Genomic DNA, 24,435 nt, shown 5'->3' on the forward strand with positions numbered 1-24,435 from the left:
CAAAATGTTCAAATTAAAACTCCAAGTGCCAAGGGCATGCCGTCAAGGCGGTGTGGCTGCCCCTCCAAAGAGCTAACGAAAAGGGGAAAAGGGGAAGGAAGCCTTCTCGGAGGAAGCGGAGACAATATTCGGGGGACGTTCCCGCTACGACATTTAACGGGAACTTTCAACCTGCCCAGCCGATCTGCACCGAACGCACTCCGACCGACGAGCCCGAAATCACTCCTATCTCTCTTCCGAATCTCTTCTCCAGGTCAAGAATCCAGATAATGTCTAGAGTCAACACGCTGCGATTTACACAAAAGCTAGGAGGCAAACATGAAAAAAGAAAACTCACTCACGGGGGTCTCGCTGGCTGATTTCTCGTGGGGCCTGCCTTCGGCAGCTGTGGTTTAGAGAAACAGCCAAAGGCTGACTAATGGTCCACAGTGGGAGCCCTCACCTGAGGGCTAGTCCTCTTTTCTAGTAGCTACTTTCACTATTTCACATCCTAGTTCTTTCATTTCCCCTGAAACTACAGAATCATCTAGGAAAAAAAAAAACAAAAAACGTGCCGTCCTAAGTTTGCAGTTTGGATCAGGGTACATTTCATGGACAAAGTGGATGCGATCTCATCTCTAACAGGTGTTACTAGATGACATGAGGCCGTGGACTTGGGTAAAAAGTCTGTGTGTCCAGTTCTTCATCCGTGAGTCCGAGGGGGCTGGGTGAAATGGCCTCTACTGTCCCTTCAAGTTTGGAAATTCTAGGGGAGTATGTAACATCCGCTAAGATATTGATCGTTGTAATTTAAAATGAAGATACGAGGGGGGCTCCTGGCCGGTTCAGTCAGTAGAGCATGTGACTCTTGATCTTGGGGTCGTGAGTTCAAGCCACACGCTGGGCGTAGAGATTACTTAAAAATAAGGTCTTTATTTTTTTTTTAATTAAAAAAAAAAATTTTTTTTTAACGTTTAGTGATTTTTGAGACACAGAGAGACAGAGCATGAACGGGGGAGGGTCAGAGAGAGAGGGAGACACAGAATCTGAAACAGGCTCCAGGCTCTGAGCTGTCAGCACAGAGCCTGACGCGGGGCTCGAACCCACGAACTGGAGATCATGACCTGAGCCGAAGTCGGACGCTTAACCGACTAAGCCACCCAGGCGCCCCAAAAATAAGGTCTTTAAAAATAAAAAATAAAATAGGGCACCTGGGTATTTCAGAGGTTGTGTGTCCGAGTTCGGCTCAGATCATGATCTCACGGTTCATGAGTTCGAGCCCTACACTGGGCTTGCTGCTTTCATCACAGAACCTGCTTGGGATTCTTTCTCTCTCTCTCTCTCTCTCTGCCCCTCCCCTGCTTGAGTTCTCTCTCTCTCTTTCTCTCAAAACTAAATTTAAAAAACATTAAAAAAAAATTAAAATAAAAAATAAAATTAAAATGTGACTTAAAGAAAAAAACTAATGCAAAAGAGGGAAACCTTGTCTGCTAAAAGCACAGTACAGTTCTTTGAGCTGGTTTGACCACAATCACCCCGTAAAAGGGAGATTTAGTAAAAACAGTCTGTCCTCCTTACAGGTGGCAGGGACAAAAGGGGAACACGTGGAAAGCAGGTGAATATATAACCAACAGGTTCTTGTTAGCAAACACGGGAGACTGGAGTAGTAAAAAGCCTATTGGCTGCATGTGAAATATTTTTTTAATGTGTCTTTATTTTTGAGAGAGCGGGAGACAGAGACAGAGTGTGAGCAGGGGAGGGGCAGAGAGAGAGGGAGACACAGAACCCAAAGCAGGCTCCAGGCTCCAAGCTGTCAGCACAGAGCCCGATGTGGGGCTCGAACTCATAAACTGAGACCATGACCTGGGCTGACGTTGGACGCTTAACCGAGTGAGCCACTCAGGTGCCCCTGCATGTGAAATGATTTTTAATGCAAGGTTTTAAATATTAATCATTTCTTCTGTTCACAATAAATTATAAATGGAAAATACCACTTCGAAACTCACATCTTCTATAAAAATTCTTTCAAAACTGTTATTTTAAATGTTTATTGAAATCTGACTTCGGCTCAGGTCATGATCTCACAGCTCGTGAGTTCGAGCCCCGCGTCGGGCTCTTTGCTGACAGCCTCGAGCCTGGAGCCTGCTTCGGATTCTGTCTCCATTCCTCTACCCCTCACCCGCTTGTGCACGCGGGCTCTCTCTCTCTCTCTCTCTCTCAAATATAAAAGAAAACATTAAAAAAAGTTTTTAAAAAAGTTAAAACAAAAACCCATCATATTGTGATGAATGAGTTATCTCTTTGATCATATTAGCATACGTAAACAGCATTCAAAATGCTTCTTAAAAGCACCGATGAATAATTCACTCTATAAATGCCAGCAGAAAACTAAAAGCTTAAGAGGTCTGGAAGGGAAAGTCAGGATATTTCTCTCAGGGACCGCTACAAAAAAAAAGATCAACTTTCATTTGCATTCTCTGGAGATGGGCTTTCTTGCCCTATTTTGTACGAGGTTATTTTAACAAACAAGCAAGAAAAGAAACCACAAAGAGGATCTATAAATTTATGGGATCTTTCTGAGAACTTTTAAGTGTTTTATATATTAAACTTGCTCTGCAGACAGGCTAATTAAAAGGCAAGAGAAAAATATAATCCTCTCCTAAGGATACTGGATGTAAACTTAGTGATCCTAAGAACCACGGGGAGGCTTTTAAAAAGGAGATACTTGGGCTCCATTCCAGACCCTCTGAAATGGAAGGTCCAGGGCTGGGTCTAGGAATGTTTTGTTTTTTCCTATCTTTCGTTTTTTTAAAGGAGCTCACCACAAGATTTCCAGATAAAGACAGCGGAACAAAATTCAATCAGAGAACTATGCTTTCCCAGTAAGGGGTGAAAGTCACAAGCCAGGACAATTTTCAACAGCGGAAAGCAAGCCAATGAAGAAAGGAACGCAACCTCAGTCTACACAGTCTGAAAAGTGGTGACCGTGGCGAGGGACGGAAGATTCTGGAACGGCGTAGAATGGAGGCTGACCCCAACCTCACCGCCGCTGCGGGGTGGGGCTGGGGGGTAAGCCCACCAAACCCTGAAGAGCAATTCTTTTTTTTTTTTTTTTTTTAAGTTTATTCATTTGTTATTTCTGAGAGAGAGAGAGAGAGAGAGAGAGAGAGAGAGAGGGAGGACAGAGAATCCGAAGCAGGCTCCAGACTCTGAGCTGTCAGCACAGAGCCCGAGGTGGGGCTCAATCCCACAAACCGTGACCTGAGGCGAAATCACGAGTCCGCCGCTTAATAGACTGAGCCACCCAGGTGCCCCCCAAATTGTATTACTATTGAAGGGACGAACCAAGAGTGTATCCCAGGTATTGGGCTCTAATGTCTGTTCTCCCTTTTTTTTTTTTTAAGTTTATCTATTTATTTATTTTGAGAGGGAGAGAGAGAAAGAGAGAGAGAGAGTGTGTGTGAGTGGGGGAGGGGCAGAGAAGGAGGGAGAGAGAGAATCCCAAGCAGGTTCCATGCTGTCAGCACAGAGCCCGATGCAAACTCCTGACCTGAGCCGAGATCCAGGGTCAGATACTTAACTGACTGAGCCACCCAGGTACCCCCCCATGTCTGTTCTCATTACTACCTCACTGAAGTGCCCATATTAAACATAAGCAAGGTGAAAAGATATGTAATACAGAAGAAAAGGAAGGAAGGAAGGAAGGGAGGGAGGGAGGGAGGGAGGGAGGGAGGAAGGAAGGATGGATGGATTTTTGGGAGAAAGGCAAGAAAGGAGGGAGGGAGGAAGGGAATGACAGAAAAACCCAATCTGGAAGAAAAGAAGCAAAACAGGCAAACACCAATTCCTCCAGACTATTTTACACTAGAGACAAACGTAATAAAACCACGAAGCCAATAAAGCAAAGAACTCCCAGACCACAGGCTAAAACGGACTGCAAAGCTAAGGAAATGAACTAAGACCTAAAGCCCACTGCTACGGAGCTAGTGCATCAGGTGGGCTTGGGTATCGAATTCAACAGAGGAAAGTTTTGAAACGATCATAATAAGGAAAGCAACTAACAAACGCAGGAAAAAAATATTTATCTAAAGGGCAAGACGCTTTAACACAAGGAAAACTCCTCTCTCTGAAATATACACGACCCAGTAAGTAGCACAGAAACAACACTCCGATGCAATTGAAGAAAGTTCCCCCGAAAATAAATTAAAAATTGGAATCTGCATATGAAAAGGGCGCTAAGGAAACCGACAACGAATGAGCAACAACAGGGCTTAGCTTGGCGACGTTATCAAACTGCTAAGTGAAACAAAAAAAATTCTTCACATCTACAGTCAAAAAAAAGCAAGCCACCTACAAAGAAAAAAAATCTGGCTGCCCCCAGACTTTTCCAACAAAAGACAATGCAGCAACAAAGTTTGGAGAGAAAGAAAATATTACCAGAGAACAAGCAGGTCAAATTATTATCAAGTATGAGGGCATTCTCAAGCAAGAACAAACCCGAGAATTAGTCCACAAGCTCTCATTAGGGGAGAAAATATTCGTATTTTTCTTGATGCCCAGAGATAAGCAGAGAGGCTGTGGTCAAAGAAAGAGTGGTAAACATACATTCATATTTAAAAACAGGACTAAGACAAATTAACCGTGGGACTCATGTTACAGACGATATTATATCACTCAGAAAAGGAAGAAAAACATGTAAATATTATTTTCTTTACCTTAGCAGTGAGTCAGCCGAGCCCGTTTAAAATTGTAACATGGAGCTTAAAATAGAGAACAGTAACGGGACGCCCGGGTGGCTCAGTCGGTTAAGCTTGCGACTGGCTCAGGTCATGATCCCATGGTTCATGGGTTCGAGCCCCGCGTCAGGCTCTGTGCTGATAGCTCAGAGCCTGCTGGGGATTCTCTCTCTCTCCCTCTCTTTGCCCCTCCCCTGCCTGTTCTCTCTCTCTCTCTCTCTCTCTCAAAATAAATAAACTTAAAAAAAAAAAAGTATAAATGGCTTCCACGCATAAAAAACAGGCTTAACCTCATTGATAACAAGAGAAACACTAATGCTCAGACGCACCAATTTTTACTTATCACCTTGGCAAAGATAAAACGGACTGGTACCAAGAGGCACTGAGGGTCGAAGAAAGTTGCACTGCCACCCAATAGGGTGTGAGTGGTAAGGGTCACAGCCTCTGAGAGTCGACTTGGCAAACCCCACCAAACCCAGAGCGCTCCTTTTAGGAACTTAGTCTCCAAGCAGGCTGGCCAAGTGGATTACTCAAGGCTATGCACTGCAACTTTGTTCAGCATTGCAAACAATTGGAAACACATCCGCCAACCCGATGCAACATACTAAAACTGCAAACATAAAAATGAGTCCTCGGGAAGATCTCCAGGATGTAGCAAGGCAAGGGCACGCTGAACTGCCGGGGAAATGAGGCGGCAAACACACTTAGTTGCCTGTGTCGGCATAAAATCTCTCTATGGAAGGATAAGCAGGAGACGGAGAACATTCATTGTCCCCAGGGGCAGGGGGAAGAGAAGGGACACTTTGCTGTGGACCGTTTTGTGCCTCTGGAAGTTTTCATCCTATGAATTCATTATCTGGTCATAACCAATAACTTTCTTAAAAAAAAAAAAAAAAAAACAGTTGCTAAGGGCAGGGCACCTGGGTGGCTCAATCGATTGAGCGTCCGACTTCAGCTCGGGTCACGATCTCGCGGTCCGTGAGTTCGAGCCCCGCGTCGGGCTCTGTGCTGATGGCTCAGAGCCTGGAGCCGGCTTTGAGTTCTGTGTCTCCCTCTCTCTGCCCCTCCCCCACTCGTGCTCTGTCTCTCTCTCTCTCTCAAAAATAAAAATAAACATCAAAAAAAAAATGAAAAACAAAAACAGTTGCTAAAGGGCAATACATAGCTGGTTCTCTTATACAGGTCAGATAAGATGTTTAAAATTTTCTTAGGAACTTGACCTTACGCTGCCTTGAATAAACAGTAACTATCACAAGGGTCAGTAAACTTTTTTATGTATTTATTTATTTAGAGAGAGAAAGAGAAAGGGAGGAAGAGAGACCCTGAGTGGGGGGAGGGGGGGCAGAGAGAGAGAATCCCCAAGCAGGCTCTGGGCTGTCAGCACAGAGCCAGATGTGGGGCTCGAACTCATGAACCGTGAGAACACGACCCGAGCTGAAATCACGAGTTAGACGCTTAACAGACTGAGCCACCCAGGTGCCCCTACACTTTTGCTATAAAGGGCCAGACAGTAGATATTTCAGACTTGCACGTAGGTCATGATCACACGGTCCCTGTTGCAACTAGTTACTTGCCACTGTTTTGCAGAAGCAGCCGTGGACAATACGTAAATGAATGAGTGGACGTGGCTGTGTTCCTGTAAAACCTTATTTACAAAACCAGGCAGTGGACGGGTTGGGACATAGGTTGTAGTTTGCCAACACCTCACCTACAGAAATCAAAGCCCTGACTATCATCATTTGCTTGTAAAAATGAGCGAGCACTTCTTTCCTCTAATGCTATACTGCATCACCGGCTTTAGGTATCTGGGGTGGTAACTGCTATCTTTAGATGATTTAATTTCTTGCTTATTTGCATGTGCTCACACGCACGTGGTCCGTTTCCCGCAGTGAGAAGGTTGAGTTCCGCAGCGTCTCGTTCGTGAGACACATCGGGTGTCCTGTTTGTTGGTGAGCCCTCCTCAGCTCTCAGGCCTGTGCAAACCCACAATTCTCCCTGAAGCGGGGCTAACCAAACGTCTGACATGTGAGCCCTGTTGATCCTCTCTTTCTCCAGCTACTTACTGAGCCCCTGTTACGCATCGGGCACCGTCCTGTACCCTGGGGATACTTCAGTGCACACAGCTCAAAAACCATGCCCTTGAGGGGTCTCCATTCTAGCAGAAAGGAGTGAAAGGCAACGAACAGTAGGTATGGGCCATAAGACAATGTTACCGAGTGTTAGAAAGTTACCAGTGCTCTGGAAAAAGTGGAAAGTAGGGGCGCCTGGGTGGCCCAGGCGGTTAAGCGTCTTGACTCTTGGTTTCGGCTCAGGTCCTGATCTCACGGTTCATGGGATCGAGCCCCGCATCGGGCTCTGTGCTGACAGTGTGGAGCCTGCTTGGGATTCTGTCTCTCCCTCTATCTCTGCCCCTTCCCTACTCTCTCTCTCTCTCTCTCTCAAAAAAAGTAAATAAGCATTAAAAATAAAGAAAGAAAAAGGGTGAACTACAGCAGAAGGACGAGGCAGGCGTTGCTGAGCAGGTGACCTCTGAGCAAAGACTTGAAGGAGGTGGGGGGGGGGGATGGCCACGCAGATCGAGGGGAAGGATATATAGGGGATCCCCATATGGAAGGTGAGCCCGGGGTGAGGGCGAGCCTGGTGTATACAAGAAACAGCAGGGAGGCGGGTATGGTTAGGGCAGAGAGGATGGAGAAGGGGGAAAGAGGTGATGTCAGAGAGGTTGGGGTTTACGATCACACAGGGCTTTGTTAAGACATCTATCGTTAAGGATTCTGGATGCTCCTTATAGGGAGTTGTTGGAATTCTGAACAGAGCGCCATGATCTAGCTGCTGTGTGGAAAACAGAGAGAGGATATGGGATAAGAAGGGAATAAGAGAGGGGCGCCTGGGTGGCTCCGTCGATTGGGTGTCTGACTTCGGCTCAGGCCACGATCTCACGGTGTGTGGGTTTGAGCCCCGCGTCGGGCTCCGTGCTGACAGCTCAGAGCCTGGAGCCTGCTTCCGATTCTGTGTCTCCCTCTCTCTCTCTCTCTGCTCCTCCCCCGCTCAATCTCTGTCTCTGTCTCTCTCAAAAATAAATAAACATTAAAAAAAATTTTTTTTTAAAAAGAAGGGAATAAGAGAAACCAGTTAGAAGCCCCATAATAACCCAGGTGAGAGGTGCTGGGGCCTGGACCGCCACGGCCGCAGCGGAGGTCAAGAGGAGGAGTCGGACCCTGGGTAAATTTGCCAAGTACGGTCCTGATGGCTTAGATGAGGGATGGGGGGGGGTCACGCGAGAGAAAGAGGGGGAACCAACGATGTCCGGAGTTTCTGATCCAAGAAGCAAGGAGGCAGCTGCCCTCAAGTGAGTGGGGAAAAGCTGGGCCGTGCGGCCGCAGATTCTGAGCGGACAGATTCAGTTCCGGGCACGTCGCATTTCAGACGTCCCCCTGGAGACACTGCGTAATCTGTGTCGGAGTCCGGGACAGAGGTCTAGCTTGGAGATGCGTATCTGCGAGCCACGGCTACACAGACCATACTTAAAGCCAGAAGAGATCACAAGGGGATACAGGAGACGGGGACGGGGCACGGGGGCACGCCGGATGAAGAGAAGGAGGCAAAGGAGAACCCGGTAAAGGGGGGTGCGAAGGAGCTCCAGTGAGGTGGAAAGAAGGAAGCCAGAAGACTGGAATTCGAGAGGCCGAGCAAGGAGGAGGGAGCATCTGCCCGGTCAAAGCCACCGATGGGTCAGGGACGCTGCAGACCGGGGACAGGAGGTTGGGTTGAACAACATGGAAGTGACTGGAGCCCTCGAAGAGCAGTTCTGGCTGAGCTGTGCGGGGTGAGTTGAAAGCACTGACAGGAGGGGCGCCTGGGTGGCTCAGTGGGTTGAGCATCCGACCTGGATGTCGGCTCAGGTCACGATCCCGCGGTTCATACGATCGAGCCCCCCAAGCCGGGCTCTGCGCATGGAGCCTGCTTGGGATTCTCTCTCCCTCTGCCCCTCCCATGCTCACTCTCTCTCTCTCTCTCTCTCAAAATAAATGGAGAAACATTTAAAAAGTAATCAAGTAGGGACAGAAGAGGGACCGGAGACAGCAAGTAAGAACACTTTCGAGAAGTCTGTCTATGAAGGGGAGCAAGGAAACCGGCAGGTGTTGGGGAACACGGTGCACAAGACGGGGGGGCCTGGGTTTAGACAGGAGCATCTCTGGGGGGGGGCACAGAGATGTGGGGACAGACACCGAGAGATAGAACGTCTTCTTCGGACTGCTTCGATGTTCTCGGTGACGTTAGGAAACCCACGGGAAGGATGGGGACAGAGGTGCTGGGTTTGCTGAAAGGGGAGAAGCCGAATCACTTCGGTGAGTGGGGAGGCACATCGACAGAGCGCAGGGAGCATCTTATGTATCTGCATTGAGGACCCGCTGAGATTTGCATTCTTTCCCAAGAGCCCCCCGGTTTGTTGCTGGCATCCTCAATCCCTCACCTCGGGTGCTGAGAAAGGCCAAGAAGGCAGGTGCAACACAGAGGGGGAGCTAAGAAAGCCCTTTGCTTTCGTGACGCACAGAACGGAGCAGATGCCTGCTAGGCGCTGACTTAACGGCACCGGATAACAACACTCCCAAACGAAACGAGATTGTGGCAAAGGCACCAGGAAAGACCAGGGCAAGCTAGCAGAAAGATGGCAAATACAGATAAATCCACAAGGTGAGACTGCATTTGGGGCTAAGGCTGTTAGGCAACCCATTTTTTCCCAGGCAAGATGTTTTACGACCAGCGGTGCGATACTGAAATAATCACCATGAAGCAGCCCCATCCCTATTCTGACATTCAGTTCTTGAGGTCCTAAATGAGGCTGCTTTTACACGCAAGGAGCCAGAAGTTGACCTGGGTGCAGCAAGCCATAACCATTGTTTCGCTGGCCAACACGGTTTATGTTTTATTTGCTGAGTGGAAACAAGACTAGTCAGCCCATAAAGATATTCCATGTGTGTGCTTATTTATAAACAACAACAACACCAGCCCTAGAAGGATCCGCCTTCTCTCAGTGACCCATGACCTACCCCTCCTGCAGATGCTCTTTTTAAACACTTGTTTCTAATGTTTGTTTACTTTTGAGAGAAACACAGACAGAGCGTGAGCAGGGGAGGGGCAGAGACAGAGGGAGACACAGCATCCGAAGCAGGCTCCAGGCTCCGAGCTGTCAGCACAGAGCCCGACGTGGGGCTCGAACCTACGAACCGCGAGATCGTGACCTGAGCCGACGTCGGACGCTTAACTGACTGAGCCACCCGGGGGCCCTGTGATCCAAGCACTTTTCAAATGCGGCTCCCCGGGACTCTCACACGCTGCTGGATGGATCGTGGATCAGGAGAAGCATTTGGAAGACTGTGTTTGTAAAGCTACACATACAGGGTGCCTATGACCCCGCAATCCCACTCCTGGGTGGAGACAGACTCTGTACCCCCAAACAGGGGCCTGGCAGCAGAGGAACGGATAAAGGGCGGTACACTCACATACCCGAATACGATCCACCGATGAAAAGAAAGAAGCTACCACCACATGCGGCCGCATGAACGAATCTTACAAACGTCAGGTAGAACAAAAGAAGCCAAAATCAAGCAGTGCCCCGTAAACGAATCCATTCACAGGAGGTTCAAAAACAGGCAAGACTGTCCACGTGGTTGGAAATCAGGAGAGCGGACAAGGGTGGACGAGTGTGGGAGGAGGGCGGTGCACCAGAAGGGGCTGGAATTGCCTGTTCCTCCACCTGGGTGCCGGTTACCAGGGGGGTGGTTCACTCTGTGGATTCCTGGGGCTGCACACCTGGGACTTGTGCATTTCTCTGTGTATATGTTACACTTCAATGAGAGGCATCCTGAAAAGGGGCGCCTGGGTGGCGGCTCAGTCGGTTAAGCATCGACTCTTGATTTCAGCTCAGGTCACGATCTTAAAGGCTCTCTTGTTCAAGCCTTTATTGGGCTCTGTGCTGACAGTGTGGAGTCTGCTTGGGATGCTCTCTTTTTCCCTCTCTTTCTGCCCCTCCCCCACTCCTGCACACGTACACGGGCGTATACTCTCTCTCTCTCTTAAAATAGATAGATAGATAGATAGATAGATAGATCGATAGATAAAGCCATTTTCTGCAAAAATAAGAGGCTCCAATATTTTATAAACACAGAGCCTGAAGGCAATAACTTAGCTTTTATTTTTACTGTTCTATGAAAATGAATTTTCCACATTAAAAGCAATGGTTTCCATTGAAACAGTACCTTACGTAAGAGGGGGGAAAAGAAATATTTAAAGGATTGTACATCTGTCGTATAAGCGAGAATATAAATTATCGTTACATCCATCTTGCAGTTAACAAACAACCTTTGTCAATATCAACTTACCTGAGTTGTTTTGCATAGCTGAGTTCGATCTCTGTCCTTTCCTTTACAAATTTGATGTATTTCTCAAGAATGTCAATTCCCCACTGTGTGTGTTTTTCTAAGTTGTCAAATTGATCCTGTTTAAAAAAAAAAAACAAAAACACAAAGAGAGAGCTTATAATCCTTCTCTGTGATTAATAGAATTTCAGCGAACAATGCTCTCAACGAGACGTCGCTATGTAGAAAGCAGTTCTAATATTTTCCATGATTGTCCTGGGTGCTTTTCTTGTTGAGCAGTTTTAAATCAACATTACCAAATTTGGTTTGAAAACTGCCTGGGGGACTGAACTCTGACCCTCGCGTTCCTGTTCCCGTTAGCAACATGGTTTGAGGATCCAGTTAATGTCCTAGTGCAAAGGAGAACGTCCTCTCCAGATTCCAAAAGCCGAGAGGTAAAACACCCGCCTCAACTCGGTGGGCAGCTAGCACCTTCCTTGTCATCTCTCAGTTATTCAAAGCAGCTCACTGAAATTCGGGGCAAAGCACAGGGGAGCGAGAAGAGCTCCCAAGTACCTCTCTCTTCAAACAGATACATAAAATGACTCACGCGGACTTTACTGAGACGTTCAAACATTTATCAAACCCACACTGTGTGCCAGGAAAGGAGCTGGGGAAACCACCCCCCCCCCACACCCCCGCCCCGGGCCCCATCTTGCAAGGTGCTTGAGGTTCCCAGCCTGGAACCACGAGGGGTGCTGGGTATCCCAGCAACCCCTACTGCAAAGGCCCGGACACGTCCAGGAATCAGGGGGCCTTGTCCTCTGCAGCGAGGGTGGGGGCAGGGCGCCAGGGAAGGATGTTGGTGGCTGAGAAACAGGAGGAAGTCGGGGGCCCCTGGGTGGCTCAGTTTAAGCAGCTAACTCTTGATTTCCGCTCAGGTCACCATCTCACGGTTTGTGAGTTCGAGCCCCGAGTCGGGCTCTGGACTGACACCGCGGAGCCTGCTTGGGACTTTCTCTCTCTCCTCTTCTTTGCCCCTCCCCTGCCTGTGTTCTCTCTCTGTCTCTTTCTCAAAATAAACAAACATTAAACTTTTTTTTTTTTTTTTTTTTTAAAGAAAGCAACGGGAGAAAGTCTCAGCCCATCGGCCCAGGAGAAGGAGCCTTTTAGCCTCTCGAGCGGGCACACGTGAGCTGCTGGAACTTGCGAGGGGAGAGGCATGCCCACGGACGTGTTCAGAATCGTCAGGTGGTGGAAGGTCAGGAGACGGTTCAGTTGTCCAGATGAGAGAAAACGGAAGAAGACGGACGGTCGTACAGACCCGTGACAACTAGGATCAACTAGTTTTGGTGGCCGATTGCGTAAGGAGGCTGGAGAGGGATATGGACGGGAGGCAGGATTCCGGAGGGCTCCCTGCCTCTACCTCCTGGGACCCAAGGACAGCACTTTGGGCTGAAGTGACACATCGGGGGAGGGAGTGGCATGTCCAGAAGGGAGCTGGAAACACAGATCTATTCGGAGCTCGCGGAGGGAGGCCCGCGAGCTGGTGGATCTGAAGCAACAGGGCCTGGCCCGGGTGGGTGGGGGGGGAGGCAGAAAGTTCTGGGAAAGAAAAGGGAGTGTGAGGGTGACATTGCGGGGAAGAGAGAACGGCCACGAGAGAGGCAGATGCCAAGTCTCCTGAGAAGAAGCCAGAACAGAGAAGGTGGGTTCTGGCCCCAGCCGGGGACTTCACCGACGCGGGACCCCAAACGTGGCCGAGCGTGGTCATCTGCCTGAAGGTGAAGAGCCAGTCCCTGCCTAACTTCACAACTCAGTCTTTAGGATCGTGTAAAATGGAAAAGTGTCAAATCAAATAGAAAAATACAAAGCCACAATTTGGGGCGCCTGGGGGGCTCAGCGGGCTAAGCGTCCGACTTCGGCTCAGGTCATGATCCCATGGTTCGTGGGTTTGAGCCCCGCGTCGGGCCCTGACAGCTCGGAGCCTGGAGCCTGCTTCCGATTCTGGGTCTCCCTCTCTCTCTCCGCCCCTCCCCTGCTCTCTCTCTCTCTCAAAATAAATAAATAAATAAACAAACATTAAAATTAAAAAAAAAACAGGAAAATAAGAAAACCAACAACGACAACTGTATTTGCTTAAAGGAAATTATTTAAAAACCATGATGGAAATAAAAGGAGATAGGAATCAACGAAACATCATACCCTGCTCCTGCTGGCTGAAAGGATTTGATATGCAGAATTGACTCAATATTAACCGAAGTCCCTGAAGGATGGCATACAAAAGTTGGTAAATTTTTTTTAGAAGTTGGTCTAAGTTGATTTAAGCATTAACTGAGAAGAATAAAAAGGAATGGGAATATTGTAAAAACCATGAATTTGTATACTCGTAAGTGGATGAACTGTTTGGTATGTTAATCATAGCTCCATAAAGCTGTCAAAAAAATAATAAAATTTTTTAAGTTAAAAAAAGAAAAAATAAATAAATAAATAAACTTTTGAGAATATAAAAATACAAAGCCACAATTTAATCCTAGCACATGCGTGTGCAATCCGACAGGACCGACTCAGCACCGCCCTTCAGCTTGATTTTAAAACCTAGCATTTCCCACTTTTTTTTTTTTTTAAATTTTTTTTTTTCAACGTTTATTTATTTTTGGGACAGAGAGAGACAGAGCATGAACGGGGGAGGGGCAGAGAGAGAGAGAGGGAGACACAGAATCGGAAACAGGCTCCAGGCTCTGAGCCATCAGCCCAGAGCCCGACGCGGGGCTCGAACTCACGGACCGCGAGATCGTGACCTGGCTGAAGTCGGATGCTTAACCGACTGCGCCACCCAGGCGCCCCAGCATTTCCCACTTTTAAACGTGACCTCACGCTTTCATTCTGTTTTCCGTTCAAGGCTGCGCAAACCGGAAAGTGAGTCGACTTCGTTCCCTCCAAGTCCGCCTTGGGTGGACGCAGGCAGGCAACGGGGTCTAAAGCGCTTTTTCTCCAATGTCAGAAAATCTCTCCTTGAAGAAAACTCGTTTTCTCAACCTTGATCTGTGCCCCCCACCCCCCTCCCCACCTCCAGGCCCATGGAACACTTGGAAAAATTCAGGTTTTATTTTACAGGAATGTTTTCCTCATGGAAAATCACCGTAAGATGTTTGTCTTTCAACCTAATAAGTGTTCACCTGGTCATAAAAAGCAAGGGACAAATATTTAAGGCTTTGGTTGATTCTTGGTCCCCAATAATACATTCCATGGACATCCAGTCTCCACTTAAGGAACACTAGTCAGGAAGATTATTTATTTGTGTTATCTGGAAAGACAGGGGTTGTCAAGCAAATTAGGCGGGCAAATAAGGCTGTAGGTCACTTTCAACTACTTGAGGGAACAAATACACAAATAATTCGAGTAAAGATTACAAATCATCCCTAGCTATTTCGACCAAGGCTCGTTAAAGCTCTCTGCTAATTGGTAACCCTTTGCTAATCTAGTTTCATAGCGACCCTATTTATTTAAAAACTCCTTTCCAGGGGCGACTGGGTGGCTCAGTTGGTAGAGGGTGTGACTCTGGATCTCGGGGTCGTGAGTTCGAGCCCCACACCGGGTGTAGAGCTTACTTAAGAAACTAAAGTGAGGGGCGCCTGGGTGGCGCAGTCGGTTAAAGCGTCCGACTTCAGCCAGGTCACGATCTCGCGGTCCGTGAGTTCGAGCCCCGCGTCGGGCTCTGGGCTGATGGCTCAGAGCCTGGAGCCTGTTTCCGATTCTGTGTCTCCCTCTCTCTCTGCCCCTCCCCCGTTCATGCTCTGTCTCTCTCTGTCCCAAAAATAAATAAACGTTGAAAAAAAAAAAATTAAAAAAAAAAAAAAAAAAAAAAAGAAACTAAAGTGAAATAAAATGTTGTCGCAAATCAAATGTTTAAAAATAATAAAACATCTCTAATGATGCCACACTCTACCGTTCCCATCACACGGATCACCGCAGCATGAACTTTTTTTTTTGACAGCAGCTAAAAGAAAATTCAAAACAGATGAAAAACTAATCAACCCACTTACATTCTTGACCAAAATGTGGAAAACTTAATGGAAAAGAATTCCAAATCTTCAAAAGACTCCTTTGTGAGCAAATATTATAAATGGCCCTTTAAAAAAATAGCTTTGGCTGCTTGGAAGATGGTGCCATTATCAAAAATTCCTCCTTTCCCGTTTTCATTTATGTGGGTTATGGCTATCAATATTTACTCTAGCGGAAATTAGAAACTGAGAGAGTTTATTTTATTTTTTTAAAAAAAATTTTTTTTTTCAACGTTTATTTATTTTTGGGACAGAGAGAGACAGAGCATGAATGGGAGAGGGGCAGAGAGAGAGGGAGACACAGAATCGGAAACAGGCTCCAGGCTCTGAGCCATCAGCCCAGAGCCCGACGCGGGGCTCAAACCCACGGACCACGAGATCGTGACCTGGCTGAAGTCGGACGCTCAACCGACTGCGCCACCCAGGCGCCCCAAAACTGAGAGAGTTTAAATCGTATTTATTGATCCATCCAGAAGACAACACTAAATCCATCACATGCTAAAATATTTTTATTTTTGAGACAGAGAGAGACACAGCATGAGCAGGGGAGGGGGCAGAGAGAGGGAGACACAGAATCCGAAGCGGGCTCCAGGCTCCGAGCTGTCAGCACAGAGCCCGACGCGGGGCTCGAACTCAAGAGACTGTGAGATCCGTGACCTGAGCGGAAGTCGGACGCTTCACCGACGGAGCCACCCAGGCGCCCCTCACGTGCTCAAATAAATAGCATTGTTTCCTTTCAAGAATTTTCCTTTCCAAAACAAAACAGAAAAGTGGGAAGACTGGCGTTGGTTTACATTTTTGCAAACCTCTTTTATGTCTGGCTTAATGGAATGCAGCTGGGTTTTCGGATGCCTCTGTTGGGATTCCCTACTTTGGTTGCATTATACAAAAAAACAAGACTTCACCCAGATATGCAGTAAGAAAGTGGAGGAGCATTTCAAAAGCCTTTTTAGGGAATCCTGGATGCTCTTTGGTACCACACCCAAGCTCAACAAATAGTAGCTTCTTCAAGGCTAGCTTCAATGTGAAATCTGAAACCACACCAGTGAATTTTTCATATCGGGTTACAATAAAATGCACTTTGAATGGCTCTTTTGCCGGCGCACGACTGTGTAACATTATGCATTTAGAAAATACACATGTATTTTTAAACATTTTATTTTTAAGTAATCTCCACACCCAAGGTGGGGTTCGAACTCACAGCCCCGAGGTCAAGAACCACTACCTTGTGACGCATACTCTAAAATTTCTAGGGGCGCCTGGGTGGCTCAGTCGGTTTGAGCGTCCGACTTCGGCTCAGGTCATGATCTCGAAGTCAGCGAGTTCGAGCCCCGCATCGGGCTCTGTGCTGACACCTCGGAGCCTGGAGCCTGCTTCGGATTCTGTGTCTCCCTCTCTCTCTGCCCCTCCCCTACGGGTGCTCTGTCTCTCAAAAATAAATAAATGTAAAAAAAAAAATTTTTTTTTTAATTTAAAATTTCTATTGGAGGGGCACCTGGGTGGCTCAGTCGGTTAAGCGTTCGACTTTGGCTCAGGTCATGATCTCGCAGTCCGTGGGTTCGAGCCCCGCGTCGGGCTCTGTGCTGACGGCTCAGAGCCTGGAGCCTGTTTCAGATTCTGTGTCTCCCTCTTTCTCTGACCCTCCCCTGTTCATGCTCTCTCTCTGTCTCAAAAATAAATAAATGTTAAAAAAAAAATTAAAATAAAATAAAATAAAATAAAATAAAATAAAATAAAATAAAATTTCTATTGGAAAGCTTCATATCTCCAAAGATGAAGAAAGTCAGATAATACAGAACCTAATGGAAACTTATGTTTAGTTGACGACTGCATACTTTAGACCCTCAAGAATTCACTCCAGAATTGCCCAGAGACGAACAAATGGATGTTTCCAAGGAGCTGGGTAGGTACCACGTGATGAACCCCCTCTTGACCTCTCACTGCTCCTTGAATTCGAACCAAACAAACTTTTTTTGTGCCAAGAGCTGTTGGCCACACAAGAGGCTGACTAAGCTGCAGAGACAAACGAGGAGAGTTCACCAGGGTATTAATCAGATGCACTTTCTGTATTTTCCAATTATTTTCACATCTGGTTTTATGCACAGTAAAGAATGAACCAGAAGTATGAGCGACAGCATCTTTTTGGGTCATCCTATCTTCAGCAGAGTTCCTAAAGAATCATGAAGTTCAACACAGACCAATTCTGCCTTGCCTCACCTACAATATCAACTCATCAGTTGGGGCCAAGACGGGTCTCTCTGGGCCAGTACATAAATGACTACTCTCGGCTACGCAAGAAGCCTTCTGAAATCTGATTTTGTTTTTTCAAAGCACGCAAAAGAACGGGCACAGGAACTACTTGCAGAAAAGCTAGTTACTTTAAGATGAGGAGACCCAAGTCAGCCACAGGGAAGTTCTTCTCCAAAGTACAGTACTTCCCGTCGCTGAAAAGTAGACGAAATCGACACAAATTCGAAATCCCTGAAATCAGCCAATCTGGTAAGAAACTATGTTGCTCAAGTCACCTCCATGTAGATGGCTCCGATTTAGAGGAAGGGTATGTGGGAGGCCCCATCTCCACAATTCTCTCCCTCTGCAGTGAGTCTGCGCTGTCTGGACCGGTGTTTTAGGAGACTCTAATTTCTTTGAATTTTTTTACATTAATTTTTTGAGAGAGGACAAGTGGGGAAGTGGCAAAAGAGGGGGAAAGAGGGTCCAAAGCAGGCTCTGTGCTGTCAGCAGCGAGCCTCATGTGGGGCTCGAACTCATGAAACGCGAGATCACGGCCCGAGCTGGTCGGATGCTCAACCGACTGAGCCACCCAGGCGCCCCAGGATACTTTAATTTAGGATAAATACACTTTCCTAAAGACTAGGGCACTTTGAGAAGCAGACCTTAAATGATCTATCTGAACAGAATCTCTTGGGATGATATTACTGGTATTAGCTTCCTCTTATCTTGGAGAGAAAACTGTCAGCACATACAGATCTACCCAGAGTAAATGTAACAAAATCTCCATTTAAAATGTTTTTAAAAATCAATGTGGTTCTGAATATTAAAGTAGCTGTATATATATATATAGGAACAAAAAAGTTGTTCTAAATCTTTACAAACAAAAATATGTCATCACGAATACCACCCGATATTCTGGATCTCAAATTTGAAACAAAGACCTCAATCTGGGACGCCTGGGTGGCTCAGTGGGTTAAGCATCTATCTGGCTTCAGCTCAGGTCATGATCTCATGGTCTGTGAGTTCGCGCCCCGCATCGGGCTCTGTGCTGACAGCATGGAGCCTGGAGCCTGCTTTCAATTCTATGTCTCCCTCTCTCTCTGCACCTCCCCTGCTCGTGCTCCCAATCTCTCTCAAAAATAAATAAAAACATTTAATTAAAAAAAAATTACCCAGGGCGCCTGGGTGGCTCAGTTGGTTAAACATCTGACTTCGGCTCAGGTCACGATCTCACTGTCCATGAGTTCAAGCCCCGTGTCGGGCTCTGTGCTGACTGCTCAGAGCCCAGAGCCTGTTTCCGATTCTGTGTCTCCCTCTCTCTCTCTGACCCTCCCCCGTTCATGCTCTGTCTCTCTCTGTCTCAAAAATAAATAAACGTTAAAAAAATTTTTTTAAAAATTAAAAAAAATAAAAAAAAATTACCCAAAGGAAATTCTTCGTTCACACAGAACAAAAACAGGGAAAATGTAAAAGGCAGCATTAGGGGGTTTATTTCAAGGAGCACAGACACCTTCTGGTTTGATATAATATAAGCAGACACCGATTCTGTAAAATCACACATTCACCTGCTGTTTCTGAAGGAGGTTCTGTGAATTAGGAGGGGTGCTCCCCTGGGCTGGAAAGCAAGGGTCTGTGACATAATTGACCAGAAAGGAGCCCCAACATCACAGTGTCATAGTTGGACAGTCAAGTTAATACAAAAGATTTTGATTAGAAAGGGAAGGCACCCAAAATGAAAGGCTTTACTGAACTCCGTATCTCTTTAAAACCCAAGTCTACAGGGGCGCCTGGGTGGCGCAGTCGGTTAAGCGTCCGACTTCAACCAGGTCACGATCTCACGGTCTGTGAGTTCGAGCCCCGCGTCGGGCTCTGGGCTGATGGCTCAGAGCCTGGAGCCTGTTTCCGATTCTGTGTCTCCCTCTCTCTCTCTGCCCCTCGCCCGTTCATGCTCTGTCTCTCTCTGTCCCAAAAATAAATAAACGTTGAAAAAAAAAAAAAAAATTAAAAAAAAAAAAAAAACCCAAGTCTACAAATTGCCATAAAATCAGGGACTGTTTGGGGCGCCTGGGGGGCTCAGTCGGTTGAGCGTCCGACTTCGGCTCAGGTCATGATCTCGCGGTCCGTGAGTTCGAGCCCCGCGTCGGGCTCTGTGCTGGGGGTGGAACCAACTTGGGATTCTCTCCGCCTCCCTCTTCCCCTCCCTCTCTCTCTCTCTCTCTCTCTCAAAAAAAAAAAAAAAAAAAAAAAATGTGGAAAAGCACACCAATAGAAAAAGCTGCATTTTTCATGCTTTTATAACAATAATTATATTGTGTAAAAGGGCAACACGGAGGCTGGTGCCGGGCATCGAGAGCAGCCGACTTGAGGCTGACAAATGCAGGGATGCCCTGTGCCAAATTCTACACTGCATCCTGAGTTGAAAAGAGAGGGTGAGAAAGATAACTTGTACCAGAAGCACCAGAATTCTGACTCTCCTGGAGTCTGAGCAGGTGCGATGTTGGCTGGGGGGGGGGGGGGGGGAACGGGACAGGGGGAGGGAATTGCTACGGAATGTATTCCTTTAAGAAGCGGCAACGATAGGCTTCTGGCTTATTATTATTTCAATGTTCTCAGCACACCCTAGTCACTTTTGGTTCCCCCTCTGTTCCTCCGGACAGTCAAAGCCAACAAAGAAATAAAACCTCGGACACGGTACCTGCCCCAAATATGCTGAGTGAAAGAGATAGCAAAGGATACTATTTTCAAGGAAAAACAAAACAAAACATTCTGAAGAGTGCTTTTTTTTTCATGAAAATAACAACAACAACTACAGTAATTTTTAAAGTGATCATACAGGGTCACCTGGATGGCTCAGGTGCTTGAACACCCAACTCGTGACTTCAGCTCAGGTCGGATCTCGCAGTAGTGGGATTGCGCCCCTCATTGGGCTCCATGTGGAGTGTGGAGCCTGCTTAAGGTTCTCTCTCTCTCTCTCTCTCTCTCTCTCTGACCCAATTAAGATTCTCTCTCGGGGTGCCTGGGTGGCTCAGTCGGTTAAGCATCTGACTTCGGCTCAGGTCATGATCTCACGGTCCGTGAGTTCGAGCCCTGCGTCGGGCTCTGTGCTGACAGCTCGGAGCCTGGAGCCCGCTTTGGATTCCGTGTCTCCCAGTCTCTCTCTCTCTCTCTCTCTCTCTCTCTGCCCCTCCCGCACTTGCACTGTGTGTGTGTCTCTCTCTCTCAAAAATAAGTAAACATTAAAAAATAAATGAATAAAAGAGGGGCTTTGTCAAGTGGTGACTGTGAGATGAACATCTTTAACACAAATGTTCAGTATCATCAGTGCCTGGCTTCAGCCCGGAAATGGAATCGACTTGTTCATTTCCCGGTTTCTATACATCAGCTCAGGCAAGGAAACCTAACAAATGTGAAGTTTCCTGAGCCCGTTCAATCAGCAGGCACAGTAGTTCAGTTACCTGCCCTCCCCCCCACCCCAGCTGCCCCACATTCCTTTAAACCCTGGAGAGCGAAGTGTATCTCTCAAACATCCCACACTGTCCTCCACAGGTGATTCTCTCTTCCCCCCACCCCTCCCCGGCCAAAACAAGTTCAAGACCAATCAAGGGGAGGAAAAAAAGAGGGAGAGGGAAGAATGCCCAGAACATTGAAGGCAATCCAAAGACTAAACAAGAACAAAGCATATAAGCTAAATTTTTAATGAGAAGAAAAAAAACAAATGTTTTCAGTCCTGACTCATTTCTAAACTCTATAAATATTTCCGTGGGTGTGGGGAAGGGGTGCAAAATAATTTCAAAAATATCATAGGAATGGAATTTTTTAAGCCCCATCACCTGAAACTTAGTTAACCTCAAGGCAAACCGTTTTCCAAACGCTTAGCAATTTTTTTTTTCCAACGTTTATTTATTTTTGGGACAGAGAAAGACAGAGCATGAACGGGGGAGGGGCAGAGAGAGAGGGAGACACAGAATCGGAAACAGGCTCCGAGCCATCAGCCCAGAGCCTGACGCGGGGCTCGAACTCACGGACCGCGAGATCGTGACCTGGCTGAAGTCGGACGCTTAACCGACTGCGCCACCCAGGCGCCCCCAAACGCTTAGCAATTTAACTCACTTCCAATTCTAAGTGAAGAAGGTTAGGCAAACACATAGGTGTGGTTCTCTTTTCGAGACAAAGGGATCCCCGGGGCGACCGGGGGGTTCAGCTGATAAAGCGTCAGACTCTTGACCTCAGCTCAGGTCGTGATCTCACGGTTCGTGGGGATCAAGCCCCGTGTCAGTCTCTTTGGCGACAGCGCAGTGCCTCCTTGGGATTCTCTCTCTCCCTCTGCCCTTCCCCACTCGCACACATTCTCTCTCTCTCTCCCTCTCAAAATAAACACATAAACTTAGGTTCTGTAACGTGTCCCCTGGGACATACCCTCGTGGCTGACGGTCCAGCAGCTACCCCCTACGCATCCGATCTTCCCTCTGGCAGAGCGCCTCGAGTATATCTTTTCCGGCTCCCTTGCAGCTAGGACACAGGCATGAGCCACCACCCTGGCTCACTAGATGTGTGGGCTATCTGCGGCTGGTTACTGAGAAAGGTCACCCTAAAAATTCCTCCTCTTCTTGACCTGTCATGGTCATTGCTGCCTGTGACACTTCAGGTTGCGCCAACCATCCTGCAACCGTGAGGAGGGAGCGTCGCTGGGATGCTGGGATGGCAGACGGAGTCACTGGACTTCAGCCCCGATCCCAGCGCCCCCTGCCTCTGGGCTCTGCAGTGTGAGATGCTATGTGTCCTTATCGTCTGAGCCACTTTTCTCTGGGTCTTTGTTCCTTTCTTTTTTTAGCGTATTTATTTATTTTTAATGTTTATTTATTTTTGAGAGAGAGAGAGAGACAGAGTGCAAGCAGGGGAGGGGCAGAGAGAGAGGGAGACACAAAATCCGAAGCAGGCTCCGGGCTCTGAGCTGTCGGCACAGAGCCCGACGCGGGGCTCGAACTCACGAACCGCGAGATCATGACCTGAGCTGAAGTCGGACGCTTAACCGACTGAGCCACCCAGGCACCCACAAAGAGTGGATTTTAAAATAATTTATCAAGATAAATGCTAGGAAAGGAGCTACGATGACGACCTTAAAGCAGGTCCACAGTCTTTAATTGGCAAATCCGGAATAAAAAAAGCCAAAAGCTTTTTCATAACTCATCTGATGACAATCCTCACTCAAGCCTACTTATAATCTCTATTTATCACACCAAGTGTGATTATTCGTATCTATCACAGCAGAACTATAATGTTACATGATATATGATATGTTTGCTGTAGTTCCTTTCTAAATTCTAAAAAAATTTGGAATCCCAAACACATTTGGCTTCAAAGGTTTTGGATAATGAGTTGTGGATCTAATTTTGGGAAATTAGTTGTTTAATAAGACAAAATAGGAAAAATAAAAGGTGTAAGGACTGGAAAGGAAGAAATAAAATTGCCATTAGCCACAGATTATATGATTAACTACATACCATAGATAAAAGAATCCACCAACAAATGATTAGAATTAAGAGTTAACATGATAATTGGATATAAAATCAATGTACAGAACCCAACTGCTTTTCTATATACTAGCAACAAACAAAAAACTAAAGTTTGGAAACGGTATCATTTAGAAGAGCATGAAAAAACTACAAGCAGATAGAAATAAACTTAATAAAAGATCTGCAAGACCACTGTGGAGAACATGATAAATACTTATTAAAAGACATTAAAGAAAACTGGAAAAAAATTGAGAGATATAAGCCATGTTCAAAATGGGAAGGTTATCTACTGTTAAGTAGAGCAATTCTCCAAATTATCTACAGATTCCAACTTAATTAATTATAAATCCACAAGTAAGTGGGGCGCCTGGGTGGCTCAGTTGGTTGAGTGTCCGACTTCGGCGCAGGTCCATGATCTTGCGGTTCATGAGTTCAAGCCCCGCGTCAGGCTCTGTGCTGATGGCTCAGAGCCTGGAGCCTGCTTCGGATTCCGTGTCTCCCTCTCTCTCTGCCCCTCCCCTGCTCATGCTCTGTCTCTCTCTGTCTCTCAACCATAGATAAACGTTAAAAAAAATTTTTTTAAATAAAAAATAAATCCAAAAGTCATTAATTATACATTCAATCAATTCAACTTTATAAAGTCCCGGCAAGTTTCTGGAGAACGTAACTCGGAGATTGAAATGGAGTTGCAGAGGTCAAACAACAGCCAAAACGGGCTTGAAGAGCATAGTGGGGGGAATACCCAGATGGTACTGACTGATTATAAAGTTAATGAAGAAGCTGTGGGGTATGGAGCAGGGACAGAAAAATAAGGAAACGCAAAGAACAGCGGAGGCCCATGAAAAAACAAGTTTGTACGGGGAAAGAGGAAGTCATACAGAAAACACAAAGAACCTAATGGCTGAGGACCTGGGGGTCTGGAGCTAGAACGGCTTGGTTTGAACTCTGGCCCTGTGACAGGCCACCTACGTCACATGCAGCAAGCTACTTAACCTTCGTCTTTCTTTCTTTCTTTTTTTTAATTTTTTGAATGTTTATTTATTTTTGAAGAAGAGACAGACCGTGAGCAGGGGAGGAGCCGAGAGAAAGGGAGACACAGAATCCAAAGCGGGCTCCAGGCTCCAAGCCGTCAGCACAGAGCCCGACGCAGGGCTCGAACCCACAGACCGCGAGATCGTGACCTGAGCCGAAGTCGGACGCCCAACCGACCGAGCCACCCAGGCGTCCTCTGTGTTCCTGTTTCTTATCTAAAAAATGGGGATAAAAGCAGGATCTATTTCCAGGGGTTCCGTAAGGATGAAATGTTACCTTCTGCTGGGAACACTGGTTGGCCCATGGTAAGTAAGCCCTTGGTAAGTGTTCACCATGACCACCATCATCATCGGCCAAGGGGAAAAGAACAGACCGTTCAATAAAAAATGCTAGAAGAGGGGCGCCTGGCTGGCTCAGTTGGTGGGTCGTGCGACTTTTGATCTCAGGGTTGTGAGCTCGAGCCCCACGTTGGGTGTAGAGATTACTTAAAAATAAAATCTTAAAAAAAAAAAAAAAATGG

General features: G+C 46.8%; 1 protein-coding gene across 19 annotated transcripts in view; it reads right to left on the bottom strand.

Annotated features, from left to right (window-relative positions):
* Positions 1-24,435, bottom strand: part of FNBP1 (formin binding protein 1) — a 144,911-nt gene that overhangs the window by 79,554 nt on the left and 40,922 nt on the right. For 18 of the 19 annotated variants that reach the window (XM_086684261.1, XM_086684272.1, XM_086684276.1 and 15 more), the window contains exon 2: positions 11,099-11,214. The exons of the other annotated variant lie outside the window; for it this stretch is intronic. In XM_086684261.1, the coding sequence (XP_086540387.1) occupies positions 11,099-11,214 (116 nt within the window). The remainder of the gene's footprint in view (positions 1-11,098; positions 11,215-24,435) is intronic. 19 annotated transcript variants of the gene reach the window in all.

This window comes from Puma concolor, chromosome D4 (genome assembly GCF_028749965.1).
Source record: "Puma concolor isolate L17-30 chromosome D4, mPumCon1.1.hap2, whole genome shotgun sequence".
In the NCBI taxonomy this organism is placed as follows: domain Eukaryota; kingdom Metazoa; phylum Chordata; class Mammalia; order Carnivora; family Felidae; genus Puma; species Puma concolor.